The 16,859-nt window shown below is 47.2% G+C and overlaps 1 protein-coding gene across 9 annotated transcripts in view; it reads left to right on the top strand.

Annotated features, from left to right (window-relative positions):
- Positions 1 to 16,859, top strand: part of gria4b (glutamate receptor, ionotropic, AMPA 4b) — a 28,219-nt gene that overhangs the window by 4,240 nt on the left and 7,120 nt on the right. For all 9 annotated transcript variants that reach the window (XR_003891058.1, XR_003891063.1, XR_003891059.1 and 6 more), the window contains exons 3-12: positions 4,329 to 4,568; positions 7,088 to 7,272; positions 7,918 to 7,971; positions 8,168 to 8,326; positions 8,394 to 8,561; positions 8,716 to 8,820; positions 9,107 to 9,217; positions 11,007 to 11,213; positions 11,749 to 12,122; positions 16,511 to 16,709. Coding sequence is in view for 3 of the 9 variants with exons in the window: in XM_029848746.1 (XP_029704606.1) it covers positions 4,329 to 4,568; positions 7,088 to 7,272; positions 7,918 to 7,971; positions 8,168 to 8,326; positions 8,394 to 8,561; positions 8,716 to 8,820; positions 9,107 to 9,217; positions 11,007 to 11,213; positions 11,749 to 12,122; positions 16,511 to 16,709 (1,802 nt within the window). In the remaining 6 variants the exon portion in view is untranslated. The remainder of the gene's footprint in view (positions 1 to 4,328; positions 4,569 to 7,087; positions 7,273 to 7,917; positions 7,972 to 8,167; positions 8,327 to 8,393; positions 8,562 to 8,715; positions 8,821 to 9,106; positions 9,218 to 11,006; positions 11,214 to 11,748; positions 12,123 to 16,510; positions 16,710 to 16,859) is intronic.

Raw genomic sequence — 16,859 nt, 5'->3', positions numbered from 1 at the left:
CTTACATAAACGGTTCCAAACTGGGACAGAAAATAGTTCCAGTTTCTCTGTGCTTGACAGTGGAACGAACAGACAGTGTGTCTGTCTAAACCCACAGATGGGTACAGAAACCCAGAGTCTGACCACAAAACAAGCTACAGCAGAAACAAAACATGCCTTCAAAGGAAGAAACCCTGATTAGGACCAGGCAAATAGACAGATGGATGCAGGTGAAGGACAGAAAGAGGAGAAGAACACACACAGCTGTCATATAAAATACATACATTATTAATGCTGATGGTGCTGAGCTAAAAGCAAACGGTTCAGTGGCGGAGCTAGACTGGGGTGGTCAGCGGGTGGGCAAGGCTAATGTGGTCAGCGGGTGGGCAAGGCTAATCTTATCAGCAGGTTATCTCCAAAGGTAAATCAGCCAAAGGTTACAGTTCACATAATGTGTCATTGATGTGGTAGAATCCCCCAGAACCCTTTGGATCAGTTGTAGGGAGTAAAACCTGCAACAATGCCACTTTTTTAGCAGTGAAAAGCTGCGTTAAAGAGACGCGATGCTGCGAATGCAACATTAATGCCGACGAAAGGGGAAAAAACTTCAGATTGACGGGAACTTTTTAACTGTTTGAGGTGTGAGATGGAGGGAACGAGTGGTGTGATGGGTTCTAACAGGAACAGTGTTCTCTCACATCACCCACACTCGTTAGTCGCTCAAGGACGTCCACCGTCATCGGCCCGCCCTGCTATCGCATTCCTGCATTTTAGAGTTTCACTTCATTATGCTCATCTTTGAATGTCCTAATTAGAAGAAAGGAAGGGCTCCCGGCCACAACAGCAAGAAACGACCTCCTGGTAATAAAACAATTCAGCGGAAATTTCTCCTTTGTCTTGGAAACTTTGAGAGTTAGAACAGCTGCCAGGCTGGTTTAAAGGCCACAGTTAAACAGTTTACCACAGGAAATGATGAAACTCAGTTAGGACGTGGTTTAACCTTGAAGATTGTATGAAATTAGACATTTCTGCACGTCTCTCTAGAGAATGGAGGGGTCTAGAATCGAACTTCTTTATCACTGGGACAGCCACCTGAGCGGGCTGCTCCTCCATCCTGTTGCTGGATCAGATGAGCTGGGCGGCGCCACTGTTTCAAGAACAAGAACGATGACGGGGTTTTTTTGGATTTAATGTCCTTTCTTTTGTTTTGTTTGAAAGCATGTGAAGATGAAATGGGTCACATGGCTTTACATGGATCACGAACAGAGCGTGAGCAGCGTGTCTCGGAAAACATGGTTGGTGCGAAACGATCACCTCACATTAAACATGACACAGCCTTTAACCTCTATTCATGAGCCATGATGACTCAGCACGGCTATGACACTGGCGAGTTGATTTGGAAGGCGTGACAATACGGCACCCTGGTGGTCATTACAGGAGGAGAAACCCACCGAAGACTCTATTAATTAGCAAATGCCCTCATTAGTCAGAGGTCAAAGGATCAAACTCCCTTTGGGAGAGGGTGAATCGTGACCTAGCGCTCTTTGGCCCGATGACCTTTGCCCTCACCCATCACAAACTGGACCGGATGTGAGAAGAATATTCCTGTTTTATTCTCACATCTGAACATACATACTGGTAACTGACGAAGAGGAGAATTTTAAAGTGTAAACCATCATCATGCCCATCATCACCATCATCATCATCACCATCATCTGTGGTAGAATCCCGATGATCGTCTCATGAGAGGATTCAAGGGAATCTGCCATGAATGGAAATTAAGAGTGTGATGTAATCACACAGCAGAGGGGGGAAGGGAGCCACAATTGGAGGAGGTGACAGGGAAGTAAAATACTGCGTGTTATTCTGGTCCTTCTCTCTCTCTCTTTCTCTCGTGCGCATACACCCACCCACACACACACACACACACACACAGTGTTCCCCTGGTGTGACTTATGTATTTCTGAGGATGAACACATCTGACAGCAACTGCCGTCCTCAGAGCAAGAAAAGCCCTTGTGTGCGTGTGTGTGTGTGTGTGTGTGTGTACTGTCTGAAAAATCACTGAAGCACAGTGTGCCCAGTGTGTTTCATCTTTCCCATGATGCCTCACTGTCTGTGACCTAAAACAGATCATTTTAGTGATAATATGTCCACTCTGGGGGCCACTGACGCAGCTCCATGATGGGCCCCAGCAGCCTCGTGGTGCAGCTCCGAGCAGCAGACCTGCAGCCACCTGACGAAGCGGAGCAGGTTGAAGTCATGTGATGCAGCTCTGCCTCCAGGCCCAGGTTGTGCTGTCTGACTCTCCAGTGAATCATAACCAGCTAAAGTTCTAACAGAGACCCCCCTCCCCCAAAAAGAAAACCTTTATTTTACCTTTGTCTATGGCCTGGCCAAGAAGGCGGCAGCACATGTCATAATCCATCCATCCACCCGGCCTCCAGCCACTTTTCCCTTGCGGTGGGTGGTGGGGGGGGTTACATCCTAATGAGTTCCCAGATCATCTCATTGCCGGGCCGTAGTCAGGAGGAAAAGGATAATGGATAGGACACATCTGAAGAGAAAACTGTCTGCATGGTCCTGGTCCTCTGTCTTGTGAGCAAGGGTCCCCTTCTTTTGTATATCTTTGTGTTTGGATTGCTGGTTTGGGCTTGTTTTGGTTTTTTGACTTGACCTTGACCTTCTGGACTTGACTCAGTTGCAGTTTTAGACCAACTTAACTGGTAACAAGTTTGGGTCCAGATTCACCGGGTCCCTGACAAGAACACCAAGGTAGAAAGTTATACTCAGACATATTTCTTTTATTACGCTACAAGGATTTTGAAGTCTCAGAGCAAAACTGTTTTTAAAGTTCCTAAAATGTGTCTGACTGTAGATACTTTGAAGGGTAAAACCTGAGCAGACTAGCTTGGGGGGTGTGGGGGGAGGGGGGGGGGGGGCATTTATCCCTCCAGGAATCAATCAAAGACTGTATTTGCACAGTGGCTGTAACAATCCAGACTAGAGTCTGTGGAGAATCCCAGTGTCAGAACCTGAGCAGAAACAACTGCCTTTAACAGGAAGAAACCCTGAGCAGAACCAAGCTCACATGGAGGTGACCCTCCTGCTGATGGACAAGTGGTTAAAGGAGGAGAAGAAGGAGAGAGAGGAACAGACACACGCATCATACACGCAAATATATTCGATATATTGTTGTTATCCTGAAGATGTAGATCTAAAAGTGAGCAGGTCACTGGGGTTATAGGTCAGCGTGCATCTATAGAGAGAGAAAGAGAAGCACAAAACCACAGGAGGAAATCCAGATAGAGTTATGGATCAATAATCATCTTTCATTTTTTAAATCATCGCTGACTTGTTTGGACGCTGTAACGTCTGACGTGTGCACGCTCGCTGTTTGTGCTTGGAAAGAGGCGGTTAATAATGGAGGTTTGGCCTGTGCAGCATCCATTGATCTGTGCATCGACAGAGTAGAGGTCAGGTCAAACCACCCCCTCACCCACCCAGGTCGACAAGAAGTGTGTTACTGGACCCGATCCAACTGAACTGATGACGAAGCGGGAAAAGACTGTGGAGGCTAGCTTAGCCTTGCGTAGCCTAGCGTAGCCTGAAGGTCCCAGATGTATTTTCTTTTCACTGCTGATGTTGTGATGTGAAACAACAGCACAGCTGCTGTTAGTGTCTCTCTCTCTCACTGTCACACGCACACCCCCAGTCTGACCCATTGATCACTGTATGTGTGTGTGTGTGTGCGCGTGTGTGTGTTTGCTCTGACCTGTATATGCAGTGGAGTGTGAGTTCAGCGGATGCAGTTTCAGGGTCACTGCTGGTGTGGGACTAAATGGACCAGTCCAGGAGGTCGTTGTGTCACCGCCTGTCAGTGCGCCCGCTGTCACATCAGCACCAGGTCGCTCTGAGCGTCCTGCTGCTTGCATTCTCTTTGACTCTGGTCGTTTGTCCATGTTCAAAAACCCGCTTCAGTCTGATTTGAATCTGTAGGGAGGAGGTCTGAGGAAATGTTTTCTCAAAGTTGGATTAAAATGTGCTTATTTAGTAGAAACATACAAATTCATGTTTGATTTGAAGCGATTGTCCCGTGGGGGCACTGACGTTCTATTAAATCCTCACTTTTTCAGGCTCCTGTGACGGCACATTGACCATCACAGTCTTAAACTGTTTAAAGGAAATTGTGACTTTGGCAGCCACGAAGTGGAAAATCTGCCCAGATTCAACTTTAAAACTGATCAAACGTTAAAAAAATAAGACAAACAAATGCTTGAATACTGTGACTCATCCATAAAATGGTTCATATTTATTCATCTGTTTCTTTCCTCGTTTCCTGTCCCCAGTTTGTTCCCAGTACTCCCGTGGCGTGTTCGCCATCTTTGGCCTGTACGACAAACGCTCGGTCCACACGTTGACGTCCTTCTGCAGCGCTCTGCACATCTCCCTCATCACGCCCAGCTTCCCCACCGAGGGGGAGAGCCAGTTCACGCTGCAGCTGCGACCTTCGATTCGGGGAGCCCTGCTGTCGCTGCTCGACCACTACGACTGGAACAAGTTCGTCTTCCTGTACGACACCGACCGAGGTGAGCGGAGAGCCCTGCATGTGTGACATCTGCAACATGTGCCAGCGCAGCATGTAAGAACAGGTGTGGGATCCACCTGTCGGCCGAAGCTACGGCTAAAGCTACGCCTAACGTGGATGATGTAATAATAAAGAGCATTTATATGGCACTTTCTAAAACCAAGTGAAGTGTTAAAAAATGAAAAAATCAATAAAATACAGGAATACTAAGAGACAATTTAAGAGGAGATCTGAAAGAGGACAGTGAGGCAGCCTGCCTGAGGCTGTGTGTTCCACAGCTGAGGAGCCCGAGCAGCAAATGTCCCGTCTCCTTTGGTGACCAGGCAAGTACTGGGACAGCTAAGGCGGGCCCTGCAGGAGCATCTCATGCAGAGCGCGGATCCATGGGGAGTGAGCAGATCACAGAAGTCGAGGCCTGACCATTCAAAACTGTACAACGCTGCTGTTACCAATGCCAGAATAAAAAGCATTGCAATAGGAAGTGATGAAAGCAGGAATAACCTTTCCTAAGTCAGCAGGACAGAGGACTGAATTAACCTTGGAGAGTTTTTTCAGGTGACAGAAACAAGACTTTATCAAAGATAACACCCAGATTTCGGACCCCACTGTAGACGATGTCACAAAGGGGACCTACACCAGAGGAGCTGATGCTGCTGGTGCTCTATTCGTTGGGTTATTGACGATCACGTCAGATTTAGACTTGTTAGAGAGAGTAGAAACTTAAGAGACATCCAGTTTTTGATTTCTGCTGAACAGGACAAAATGTGAGAAAAGTCAGTGGATCCAGATTTAAACAGGTCTTACACGGTCATCTGCATAAAAGTCATGCTTATGGGTGACTTGCCTAAGAGGTGGCATGGAGATAGAAATAGAAATAGGTCTTCATGTGACTAAAAACCAGACTGAAAGTTATCAAGTAACAAGTTATTGGTCATAAAATAAATGACCTGGGACATTTTTTTTACCCTAAAATGGCAGTTTGGGGTCTAAAATTACTTCAAACAGATAGATACAGATAGAGGTTCCTTAAAAGAAGGTAGAGTGGAATGTTTAAGATCAGAGGGGAAATCATCATAAATTATGGAGCTGTGGATAATGGATAAAACCTCTTCCTGCATTGTCTCCTTAAGACTCCCAAATCCTAATTCCTCCATGGCACTGAAGACGGTTTGGTGTTTATGAGTCTCAACGGGGCCACGAAGGCTCTGGAGCCCAGAATATTTGTGCAGGAACTGGTAAAGATACTGAGCTGGTCTCGATGGCTGTGTGCACATCAAGATTAAAGGAAGAAAGTTATGCAATAAACGCTTGAGAGAAACTGGGGGCACTTAGTGAGTTAAGAGGGTGAGAGAGAGAGAGAGAGAGAGAGAGAGAGAGAGAGAGAAATGGAAAAGCCCTGCACCATGATCAAAGACTGCAAAATCCACCTGGTTCACATTGGATGCAATGGATGGATGGATGGATGGATGGATGGATGGATGGATGGATGGATGGATGGATGGATGGATGGATGAATCGATGGATGAATCAATGGGTGGATGGATGGATGGATGGATGAGTCGATGGATGAATCGATGGATGGATGGATGGATGGATGGATGGACGGATGAATCAATGGATGGATGGATGGATGGATGGATGGATGGATGAGTGGGTGGATGGATGGATGGATGAATCGAAGAATGGATGGATGGATGGATGGATGGATGGATGGATGGATGGATGGATGGATGGATGGATGGATGGATCGATAGGTGGATGGATGGATGGATGGATGGATGGATGGATGGACGGATATTTTATCAGACCTGAAATTGAGCACGCTGATCGTGGTGTCCTGCTGATGTATCGTTGGTGCATGTGACACAGAGCGGGGCTCTGGAGGAAAGGAGGGATGGAAGGAATGATGGATGGAGGGAAGGATGGAGGGAGGGAGGAAGGGAGGGAAGGATGGAAGGAAGGAATGATGGATGGAGGGAAGGATGGAGGGAGGGATGGAGGGAGGGAAGGATGGAGGGATGGAAGGAATGATGGATGGAGGGAAGGAGGGAGGGAGGGATGGAGGGCTGCCAGATCTCTGGGTAATTCGCTAATTGGGAGCAGAGGGAGAAGTTGCCAGGTTGTGATGTCCGCCAGAAGGGCCGTTTAAAGGGGGCATCTGTCTCTACCAGGGAGCAGCTGCCGTCACAGTGAGCTTTCTTCTCTCTTCACCCCCCCCCCAGTCCCCAAATCCCACCCTCAGACCCTGGAGTGGACCTAATCCAGGACCTGGCTGGAAGAGATAAAAGCCTTAAATGGGCTAAATGGCTCCTGCTCGTCCTGATGGGACCGAGTCTGTTTAGCTTCAATGGCTGCCAGTTTCAAAATGAAGCACGCCGACTTCAAACAGGAAGTGGTTCCTCTTACCCCCTTTGACTGCAACAGTTTAATTTCAGGGTTCATGTTCACGCCAGGTCATTGCTGAGGTTTAGGTTTAAAATGTCGGACCACATTTTAACCGTCCCCGTGTTTCACCTGCAGGCTACGCCATCCTGCAGGCCATCATGGAGCGGGCGGGACAAAACAACTGGCAGGTCAGCGCCATCTGTGTGGAGAGCTTCAATGACGCCAGCTACCGGCGGCTGCTGGACGATCTGGACCGGAGGCAGGAGAAGAAGTTTGTCATCGACCTGGAGGCGGAGCGACTGCAGAACATGTTGGAACAGGTTGACCCGGACGTCCGGCAGATCTTTAGCCGTGCTGCTATATTTAATTCACAGCTACGATCACAGCCATCATTCTGAGGGAGTTAGCGTGCTCGCTAGTTGCTAAGTTGAAATTCACTTAAACTGCCCGTAATGATAATTTTTCTTATTTCTAGATTTTTTCACAGAGCAGAAACTAGATTTCTACAAACAAGGTCTTTTTTTCCCAAGCATATTTTTGCTCATTAGAAAGTTGTTGAATGTGTAGACGAGCCGGTGGGATGCGCCGGTGCTCCTCCTCTTCATCCCCCGCTGGTCGCCTGGAGGCCACCAGCATCGGTGGAATTATTGAATTATTTATCAGGTTTCCACTCTGACATCTGTCGCAGATGTTCTCTGTCCACAGATGTGTGAGGCAGAACTACTTCCTGTTCCAGGCTCACAGCTCCTGGGACAGCCAGTTGATTTTAATTTGGCCAAACACAAATATCACAGATGTGCCAGCTGTTCATATTTACACCTAATACCTGATGATGTCATGGAATGGCTGATGTCGCCAAATAGCATAATCCATTACTGTCCCAAAGTTCATGGTTTCATCCAAGCCCAACTCACTGAACAGCGTGTGTGTGTTCTAATGTTGATTGTTGCTCCGCCTCCTTGCAGATCGTCAGCGTTGGGAAACATGTCAAAGGTTACCATTACATCATGGCCAACCTGGTGAGTAAACTTGCTAATAATCAATAAATTACTTAATATTTGTTCTTCCAATTATTGTGTCAAGGCCTTTTCAGTTGTAGTGATTTTAGAAATATGATCAATCCTTTTTAATTGATTGGCTGATCGTTATTAAGATGATCAATAACCCGCGCATCAGAAATATGATATACGATTTCTGACTTCACCTCCATGTCAGGGCTTTAAGGACATCAACCTCGAGCGCTTCATGCACGGTGGTGCCAACGTCACCGGGTTCCAGCTGGTGGACTTCAGCAACCCCATGGTCATCAAGTTGATGCAACGCTGGAATAAACTGGACCAGAGGGAGTACCCCGGCTCCGACACCCCGCCCAAGGTTAGCAGCTAGCCGCTAACGGCGACCTCTCCCCCCCCCCACCCTGATTGTGTCTTTTTCTTTGTAGTACACATCAGCGCTGACGTACGATGGCGTGATGGTGATGGCCGAGGCCTTCAGGAACCTGCGGCGTCAGAAAGTGGACATCTCCAGACGAGGAAACGCTGGAGACTGCCTCGCCAACCCCGCAGCGCCGTGGAACCAGGGCATCGATATGGAGCGCACCCTCAAACAGGTGTGAAAGGAAAAGGGTTGTGAGGTTGCAAAAATAGACTTTCAATAATTCAGAGAACAGAACAAAGAGAAAGGACATCTGTCCACCTTGACCTCCACAAGAAGACAGGATCGTCCTGAATTCCAGAGTTCATTGGTGCATCTTCGTTTCGCAGGTTCGGCTGCAGGGATTAACAGGTAACGTCCAGTTTGACCATTATGGCCGCAGGGTCAACTACACCATGGACGTATTTGAGCTGAAGAACAACGGACCCAGACGGGTAAAACATCACGTCACTCTGCTGTCAAACGGTCCTGTATGTCCAGGAAGCACACTTTCACCTTTTCAGTCAGAACTCATGTATGGTGATAACATGTTTGGGAGGTCAAAGGTCAGCCTGCAGAGCTGTCCACCCTCACCCAGGTTAGTGAAGCCCGCCACGGGTCAGCAGACGTTGCTTTGCTTCTATGGGTTCATGGAGAAGACGGAAAAGAGCCTCGACTATAAGGACAGAACGGGTTTAGTGTGCCGATTTATGGACACAGCTGCCGATATTTTCTCCACAGATCGGCTACTGGAATGACGCAGACAAGCTAGTGCTAATCCAGGACTCGCCGCTGCTTCCCAACGACACCACCGGCTTGGAAAATCGCACTGTTGTGGTTACCACCATCATGGTAAGAGGCCAGTGTTCACGCATGCATGCTCGCACATGTAGAGTTAGTGTGTTACATGCCAGGGTTCTAGTCCGTTTACTCCAGGTGCCAGATTAAGTCTTTCACGTTTCCTGTGTACAGATATATATTCATGTTTGCCCAAGTTTGACAATTTCCAACAGGACACTCATTGAATTTCTGCTTAGCAGTTAGCAACATCGCTTACTGCTAAGATAACCGCGACAGAAAATTAGCATTCGTATGTTAAAAATTGACATATTTGAACAGTTCCAGAAGCTGCTGCATTTTTAGGTTAGTAGAGCTAATGAGTCCAGCTCCTCAAGCTGCAGAACAAGCTTGGACCTGAGTCAAGGTGTATTTTTTGATTATAGAGTTAAACAGCAGCAGAACAATGTTCTCATTTCCTCACGCGCGTGCTAACACCCATGTCTTCAGTGCTCAAATTCAGCACACTTCCATCCAAGTTCAAGAACACACCGTCTCTTTCCAGAACAGCAGAGTATCATCAGCAAAGAGGCTGTTTTTTAATGGGGTTTTTTTTATTACTGAAGATTCTTGTTTCTATCGCAAAGACTCACAACAAACCCAAATCACAGCATTTCACATGATCAGTGTTATTGGTCTTTGCATGGCATGTGATGGTGGAGCAGCAGCCAGATGTTTGTAGCAGCTGAGGAGGAAGAGGTGGGAATGAAGGATCAGAGCTCAGAACAAATCCTCCCTCTTTTCAGCCCCCGATGACCAACCCTGTTTTAAGAAACTGAGCCTCCAGTCGGATGCAGGTGGGATGAAATGAAAGCCTTTAAATGGAAGAATGGTGGATGCAAGGAAACCAAAACCAAGTCCGGAAACCTGAGGCACAGAGACGACGTCTGTTTTAACAGAGACAGGAAATGGAATCTCTTCAGAGCAAAAGAACCGTCTGAAAGCTCTTCAGCTGTCTGTGTGTGTTGGACTCATACGTCTGCATCCGCTCTGTTTGTGTGGCCAATCACAGCTTGAGTGTATCCTCAACCTTTGGACCCTGAAAGAAGCTCAGAAGCACCAGTTCGATCACCCCATTATGCTTTTCTGTTCCCACGCCGTTGTGATGGTGGTCTTTGGGCTGCTTTTAAATGGTGCTGATGTTCGATTAGCATCAAGCTAATGAAGTTTGTCATTACATCATAACATGAGCATGTGAGTGTCGAGGCTGGTAAAAGACAAACAAGAACCTTGTTGTCCTTCAGCTTCTGCGCGGGGCAGAATCAAAAGTGCTGATTGGAGGCTCTAAAAACGTTCTGATGATCGTGGTCAGCAGTCGAGGGGACGGGGGACACAATTTCCAGAGCAGAAGCTGCTCAACCCTGTTTCTATTGTATCAATGATTTTTAAAAAAGAGAGAGAATTTTAAAAGAATCTGAAAACAAACACTTAAAGTAACTGTGATCACAAGTTTGATACTTTATGATCTGCAAGTCTTGTTTTTTTTTAGCATCAGCCGTGGTTACCCTGGTAACAGTCAAATCAGAGAGTTGTACAGGCAGTGGACATTTCATCGGGTCATTTATTGCTCCAATGTGTCTGAAGTAGACAAAGAAATTGATTAAAGGTTATGAACCAAATATCTCTTGTTTCATTTTCTTTGTCCAAAGCCTTGTTTTTGTCTTCTAAACCAACTGATTTTAAAATTTGTCTTGCGTATTGGTTTGATTTTTAAGGCCTTCACGTGCATGCGGTCCACTCATCCAACTGTTACCGCCCCCGGTGGCCCAAACCCTGTGTTGAACTGTTCTGATCCCGTTTTTAGGAGGGTCCTTACGTGATGCTGAAGAAAAACTGGGAGATGTATGAGGGCAACGACCAGTACGAGGGCTACTGCGTGGACCTCGCTGCGGAAATCGCCAAACACATTGGCATCAAGTACAAAATATCCATCGTTCCGGATGGGAAGTATGGCGCCAGGGACCCAGACACCAAGATCTGGAATGGGATGGTTGGGGAGCTGGTGTACGGGGTAAGAACTGATATCAGGAACGACTAAACTCTTTGTCTTTACTCACTTGATTCTCTGTTCTTTTACTTTACACCCCTGGTCCAGAATATGATGTTCCGGCACTGCTCCTGGGTCAGATAGGCCACCTGTGTCCATGTTAGATCTGTTTTTTTGTCGTCATGGTGACGCCCAGATTGCTCAAGTGTGTAAGCCCTTATTTTGGGAACCACGAAAGAAGGTTGAATTGACCTCTGTCAAACTTCTGGCTGATATTGAGCTGCTCCCTGGCGGATGGAGGAGGTCATCCACAGTAATCTGGTTTGAGGACACTCTGACCTCAGGAGCGGCCTAACGTTCTATTCTGAGCTGTCAGCATTTTTGTCCTCCAGCTGATTGCGGCAGACCTTCAGCTCTCGACTGGCTTTTACGTCCCCATGCGAACTCTAAATTATACATCGACCATCACATTTTCTCTGCTTTGTCTATTTCCTGACGTGTGATGTGTCTCAGCGATGCTGCTGAGGTCAGCTGATGGATCCTTCTTTTCCCTCCGCAGAAAGCGGAAATCGCTGTGGCCCCTTTGACCATCACGTTAGTCCGGGAGGAGGTCATTGACTTCTCCAAGCCCTTCATGTCACTGGGCATTTCCATCATGATCAAGAAACCCCAGAAGTCCAAACCTGGTGTGTTCTCCTTCCTGGACCCATTGGCCTATGAGATCTGGATGTGCATCGTGTTCGCCTACATTGGCGTGAGCGTGGTGCTCTTCCTGGTCAGCCGCTTCAGCCCGTACGAGTGGCACACCGAGGAGCCCGAAGAGGGCACCGACGGTCCGCCCAGCGACCAGCCCCCTAACGAGTTCGGCATCTTCAACTCGCTCTGGTTCTCCCTGGGTGCCTTCATGCAGCAGGGCTGCGATATTTCTCCGCGGTAAGAGTCACCTGATTATTCCTCAGTGATGTCATCAGCTGTCACGATAAATAATCTGAATGAAAAGAGCATCTTTTCATCCATGAGCATGAATATTTCAAGTTTGGCTGCTTCCATTTCGTTAGACTATAGATATAAGATAAGTGAGGCCAAACCAGCGAGTGCTAGAACCTGCTGACATGTTCAATCACTGCATCTGTGTGAGAGTCTGAATGTGTGTGTGTGTGTGTGAGAGAGAGAGAGAGAGAGAGAGAGAGAAAGAGAGAATGTGTGTGCGTGTGTGTGTATACACACATGTTATACGTCCATGTGTTTTATCTTCCTGCCGTCTTTTCATGGACCAATCAGATCATCAGCATTTCTGTCAACGTTGTCCAGGAGTGGAGGCTGGACTTTTCATGGGGGAGGGGCAGGTGAGGGCATGAGCACCTGTGGTTCGTTGTGTTCACGTTTAAAAAAAAAAAAAGGGCACTTGACGTCTCTTACCCCTCACCTGTACTGCATGTGAACGCAACACCAGAGGGCTCTTTACTGATCCACACTCCTCAGACGACACGTGTGCACCTTCTGCAGGGCAGACGTACACGCGTGAGCAGAGTGAAGATGCGTCGGCGTGGTTGGTCTGGACGTTCTTCGTTTTGGGCCGCCACCGTTGCAACTTTCAATTTTTTTCCTGGCAACTCTGCAGCTGCGGAGCAGCCACTTAGTTTTGTGCAGTTTTGTCCGTCTTCACACGTGCAGCCACCTTCTCTGAAATGTAAACAGAGTCAGGGTGTCCATAAAAGATGGTGCAGGAGGTGTGGTCTGCTTCTGACTGGAGATATCTACACCTAGGAGAATGAAAAGAAGCGTCTTGTTCTGAAAGGATCTGTTCCCTGAACAGTTCTTGTACCAGGGTTCCCTGAAGTGTGGCGACAGATTTTTAATTCTGTGATTGTGGGACGCTTGAATGAAACGTGACCGCAGCAGCATCCGGTTAACTCGTGTTTTTGATATGTGAGGTCGGACTTTTACCTTCAGTTGAGGTTTTTAAGCGGCCTTTGTTGTAGTGACAGATATTATACACTAGGGGGCAGTATAGAGGGACAAATGGTAACCGGGTGTTCATCCCATCTGGCCCCTCCTTCAGTTCATCAGTCGTTTTGGTGTTTGTCTGGGTGTTTTTACGATGCATTTATGTTGTCAGTTCTCTTCCCTTCATCCAAAAAGATTTGACTCAAACTGGGTGGATCTACAGACCGGCTGATCTTTGGTGGAAGGAAAGAGAAAGTGGATGTTGTCTGCAGCCGTTCCGGGTCGGTGTCTCTGTGTGTCATCAGACCCGACGTCTTCTGTTGTGGCGAAACCTGGAAATGCTCACAGCCTCTAATGGTTTCTCATTTCCTGTCCAGCTTTTCTTTGCTTCTCGAATGGCTTTGTCACACTTCTACTTCTTGTCGGTAAAATAGAGATGCTGCTCAAATGTGCCTGTAGTTACAATAAGTCGTTCGTGTTCTTCAGAGCATGTGGTGATGATGATGATGTTGTTGTTGATGATGATGATGATGATGCTGTGATGGACTTGGTGAGATTTTGGCAGATGGAAACCAAACCGTCCTGTATGTTTCAGCTGACCCCCACCAGAGGACAAATATGGAGGATCCTGAGGTTCTTTTGAAGGCCTTCAAAATGATAACCTCACGTAAGCAACCAATAGAGTCGTTGTGTCAGTAGGACCGCTCATTTAAGACACGCATTCACTTTGTCCACATGTGTAAGCCCCTCCCATCACCCCTGACTGCTACATGTCTGTTAGCACCGATTTAACGCCGCTACATTTCAGTCCTCCGTGTCTCTGACTGTGGTCCCCGCTACATCTCACCTGTCACCGCTAATCTCGCAGGCCCATCTGAGTTAACGCGACCAGAGACGCTGACGTAGTTCGGTCCAAATATCCTTCAAAATGTCCCTGGTCAGGGTTCCGGTGCGCTCAGGTGGCCCTAAATGATTACAAAGGTCACGTTTCCGCTCAAGTCATTGATCGCAAACAACAAAGAAGATTGGAACATCGTTCATAGGTCCACGATGAATTCGGACACAAATCAAGATAACCAACGCTCATTCATTCGATTGATCCATCATTTTAATCTGATCAGTGTCAAAGCAATATTTGCACAGTGACACGAACCAAAATAGTTCTGGTATTATTGATCGCAGGTATCAGCAACCATCAGAGACCGACAATACTTGCCCATCATTTTCAGTAAGAGTTCATATTTAGATGTGTAATTCTAACTGTTAATAGTTGGATTATTGATTAGTTGAATTATGTATTAGATTATTGATTGTAAAAACTAAAAAAATAGAAGCTGTTTATGGGTGAAGGGTTATTCCCTCACGCAGCCCATAATAATTAATTCAGTGATATGGCTCTCAAGAGGAAAATCTCAGGAATCTGCTTCAGTCCTCATCAACATGGCGGACGGTGTGTCTGCTATTTCAGGGACGTTCCTCTCTTTATCCTGTCACCTGCCAGTGTTGCCTGATGGGAAATGAAGTATTGCACCAGCTGCTTAAATGATCGTATTCAGAGGAAACCTAATGTGTAAAAATAATTTTCTTTGTGTCGTTGGTCAGGTAAACCATGACCTCCTGGGCCGATTAGCTAACAAGCTTGATGTCGGTGGACATGAATTTTTGCGTGGAGCTGGCTAGCATCGTGAACAGGAAATTGCAATTAGCTTTACTGTCACTATAGAACACTCTGTGACTCCTTCCCCACCATGTATCTTCCCTGTCTCCCGAGGGACTCGGACTTTCCTTCTCACACTCTTGGGGACCAGGTGAGGGCCTTCACCACTGAGGGACCTCCTCTCAGCAGCAGTGATGCTGTTCCTCAGGACGCTTCTGTGGAAGTTGAGATGGACCTTTCTCAGCTTCCAGAGAAGAAGGATGTGCTTTGCTAAGCAGATCTGAGGTGTTGGCAGTCTAGAGCATCTGACTACGAGGAAGTTGAGACTCTCCACAGCATCTTGGCAGATGTGGAGCGGGAGTCAGCCTCTTCAGTTTATTCTACTTAACTCATCAGTTGTTTCTTGGCCTTGGAGGTTTTGAGGAACACTCAGATGTTTGTGTCTGTTTGTCCACTTGTACACTTGTTGTCTTCATGTTTGAAGATGGAGTTGGAGGCCCATTGTTCCAGTGTTCAGGGTTGGACAAAGTAGGTGTGGGGTCCGAGTCTCTCTTGTTGGGGTCTCCGTGAGGAGTTCAGCGAGTACCCAGAGCCAGAGTCCACTTTGTTAAACAGTGTGGGGGATGATGGTGTCCCATGTGGAGCTAAAGTCCACAAAGTGCATCACATGCATTATTGGGCCGCTGCAGGTGTGTCAGGGCTGTGTAGAGCACCAGTTGTTGACCTCTTCCGTGGAGCAGTTCAATGATCATGGTGATGGGGGTAGTGTCATGGAGCCATAATAATTTAGGATGATGGCAGAGGTCTTCAGACACGTGGGGACTGTTACAGACACCTCCTTCACCTTCCCACATGATGAAAGCCATTTTCTGCCTCAGTGGCCAGAAAACCCAGATGGATTGCCATCGAGGACTGGGTTCCGACATCCCTTGATTATAATGTGGACCGCTGGGAAGTGGGCGGGGTTTGCAAAACTCTCCCGACACTATTAGCTTGTAAAACCCAAACTGTGATGGACATCGAAGTGTCTCTAATAAATGTTTATTTTGTACTGTTGGTGCTTTTCTGGTCAGCGAAAAGAGAGAAATCATGATGCAATATATTTTAGCATCTCCCCGTCTAACTCCACCTTCTCTCAAATGGCTCAACAGCGTCTGGATCTCGTTGTTGGATCCCTAGTAAACCAAACTGTTCCGCTTGGCGAAGAGTATTCACTACTGGAAAAGTGCCATAAATAAAAAAGCAGCACAAATAAATTGTTGGAGGTCAGGGTTACCTGGAAGTACCTGGAAACTCCACTAAATCTCCAGGAATTACTTTGGTCTGGGAGGGGACTTTGATGTACAGCTGGAATAGAAAGGATGTGTTTTGTGTGTGTGTGTGTGTGTGTGTGTGTGCGGGTGCGTGCGTGCGCGCGCGTGCGTGTGCGTGTGTGTGTTGGAAATGGATGCCGATGGGGAAACCGGTTAGGGTGACAGTTAGCTGCTGCTCGACAATCTGTCGAAGAAGTGAGTGTCACTGGCTACCATGGCAACCTCTGGTCATCACAACTAGGGGTGTGGGGACAGGTGTCACAGCGCCACCTGGTGGTAGAAATTAACATTTATTTCTGTACTGACTCTTCCCCTCTTCTTCTTCCTCCTCCTCATTTTACCTCCCACATCTGTCAAATCCTTCCTTTATTTGGTTTTTCTTCTTCTAAACCTGCCACTCAAAGATCTCTGTCTGGTCGAATTGTGGGAGGAGTTTGGTGGTTCTTCACCCTCATCATCATCTCATCCTACACGGCCAACTTGGCAGCTTTCCTCACCGTGGAGAGGATGGTTTCACCCATCGAAAGCGCCGAAGATCTGGCCAAGCAGACTGATATCGCCTACGGAACTTTGGACTCTGGCTCCACCAAAGAGTTCTTCAGGGTGAGTCTGTGTCCAGAGCGTGGGTCAGAATTTCTTTCTTTGCCAGCTGTGGTAAAGAAAAGTAGTCACGATGGATTTTGTTGCATCAGTAGTAAGTGACCAATGTCAGCATTGATAGAAAACCGTGCACCCAGCCAGAGTAAAATGATA

This window comes from Takifugu rubripes, chromosome 15 (assembly GCF_901000725.2).
Source record: "Takifugu rubripes chromosome 15, fTakRub1.2, whole genome shotgun sequence".
NCBI classification, from domain to species: domain Eukaryota; kingdom Metazoa; phylum Chordata; class Actinopteri; order Tetraodontiformes; family Tetraodontidae; genus Takifugu; species Takifugu rubripes.
The sequence above is the reverse complement of the archived record's forward strand: the minus strand, read 5'-3'. Positions and strand labels throughout refer to the sequence as shown.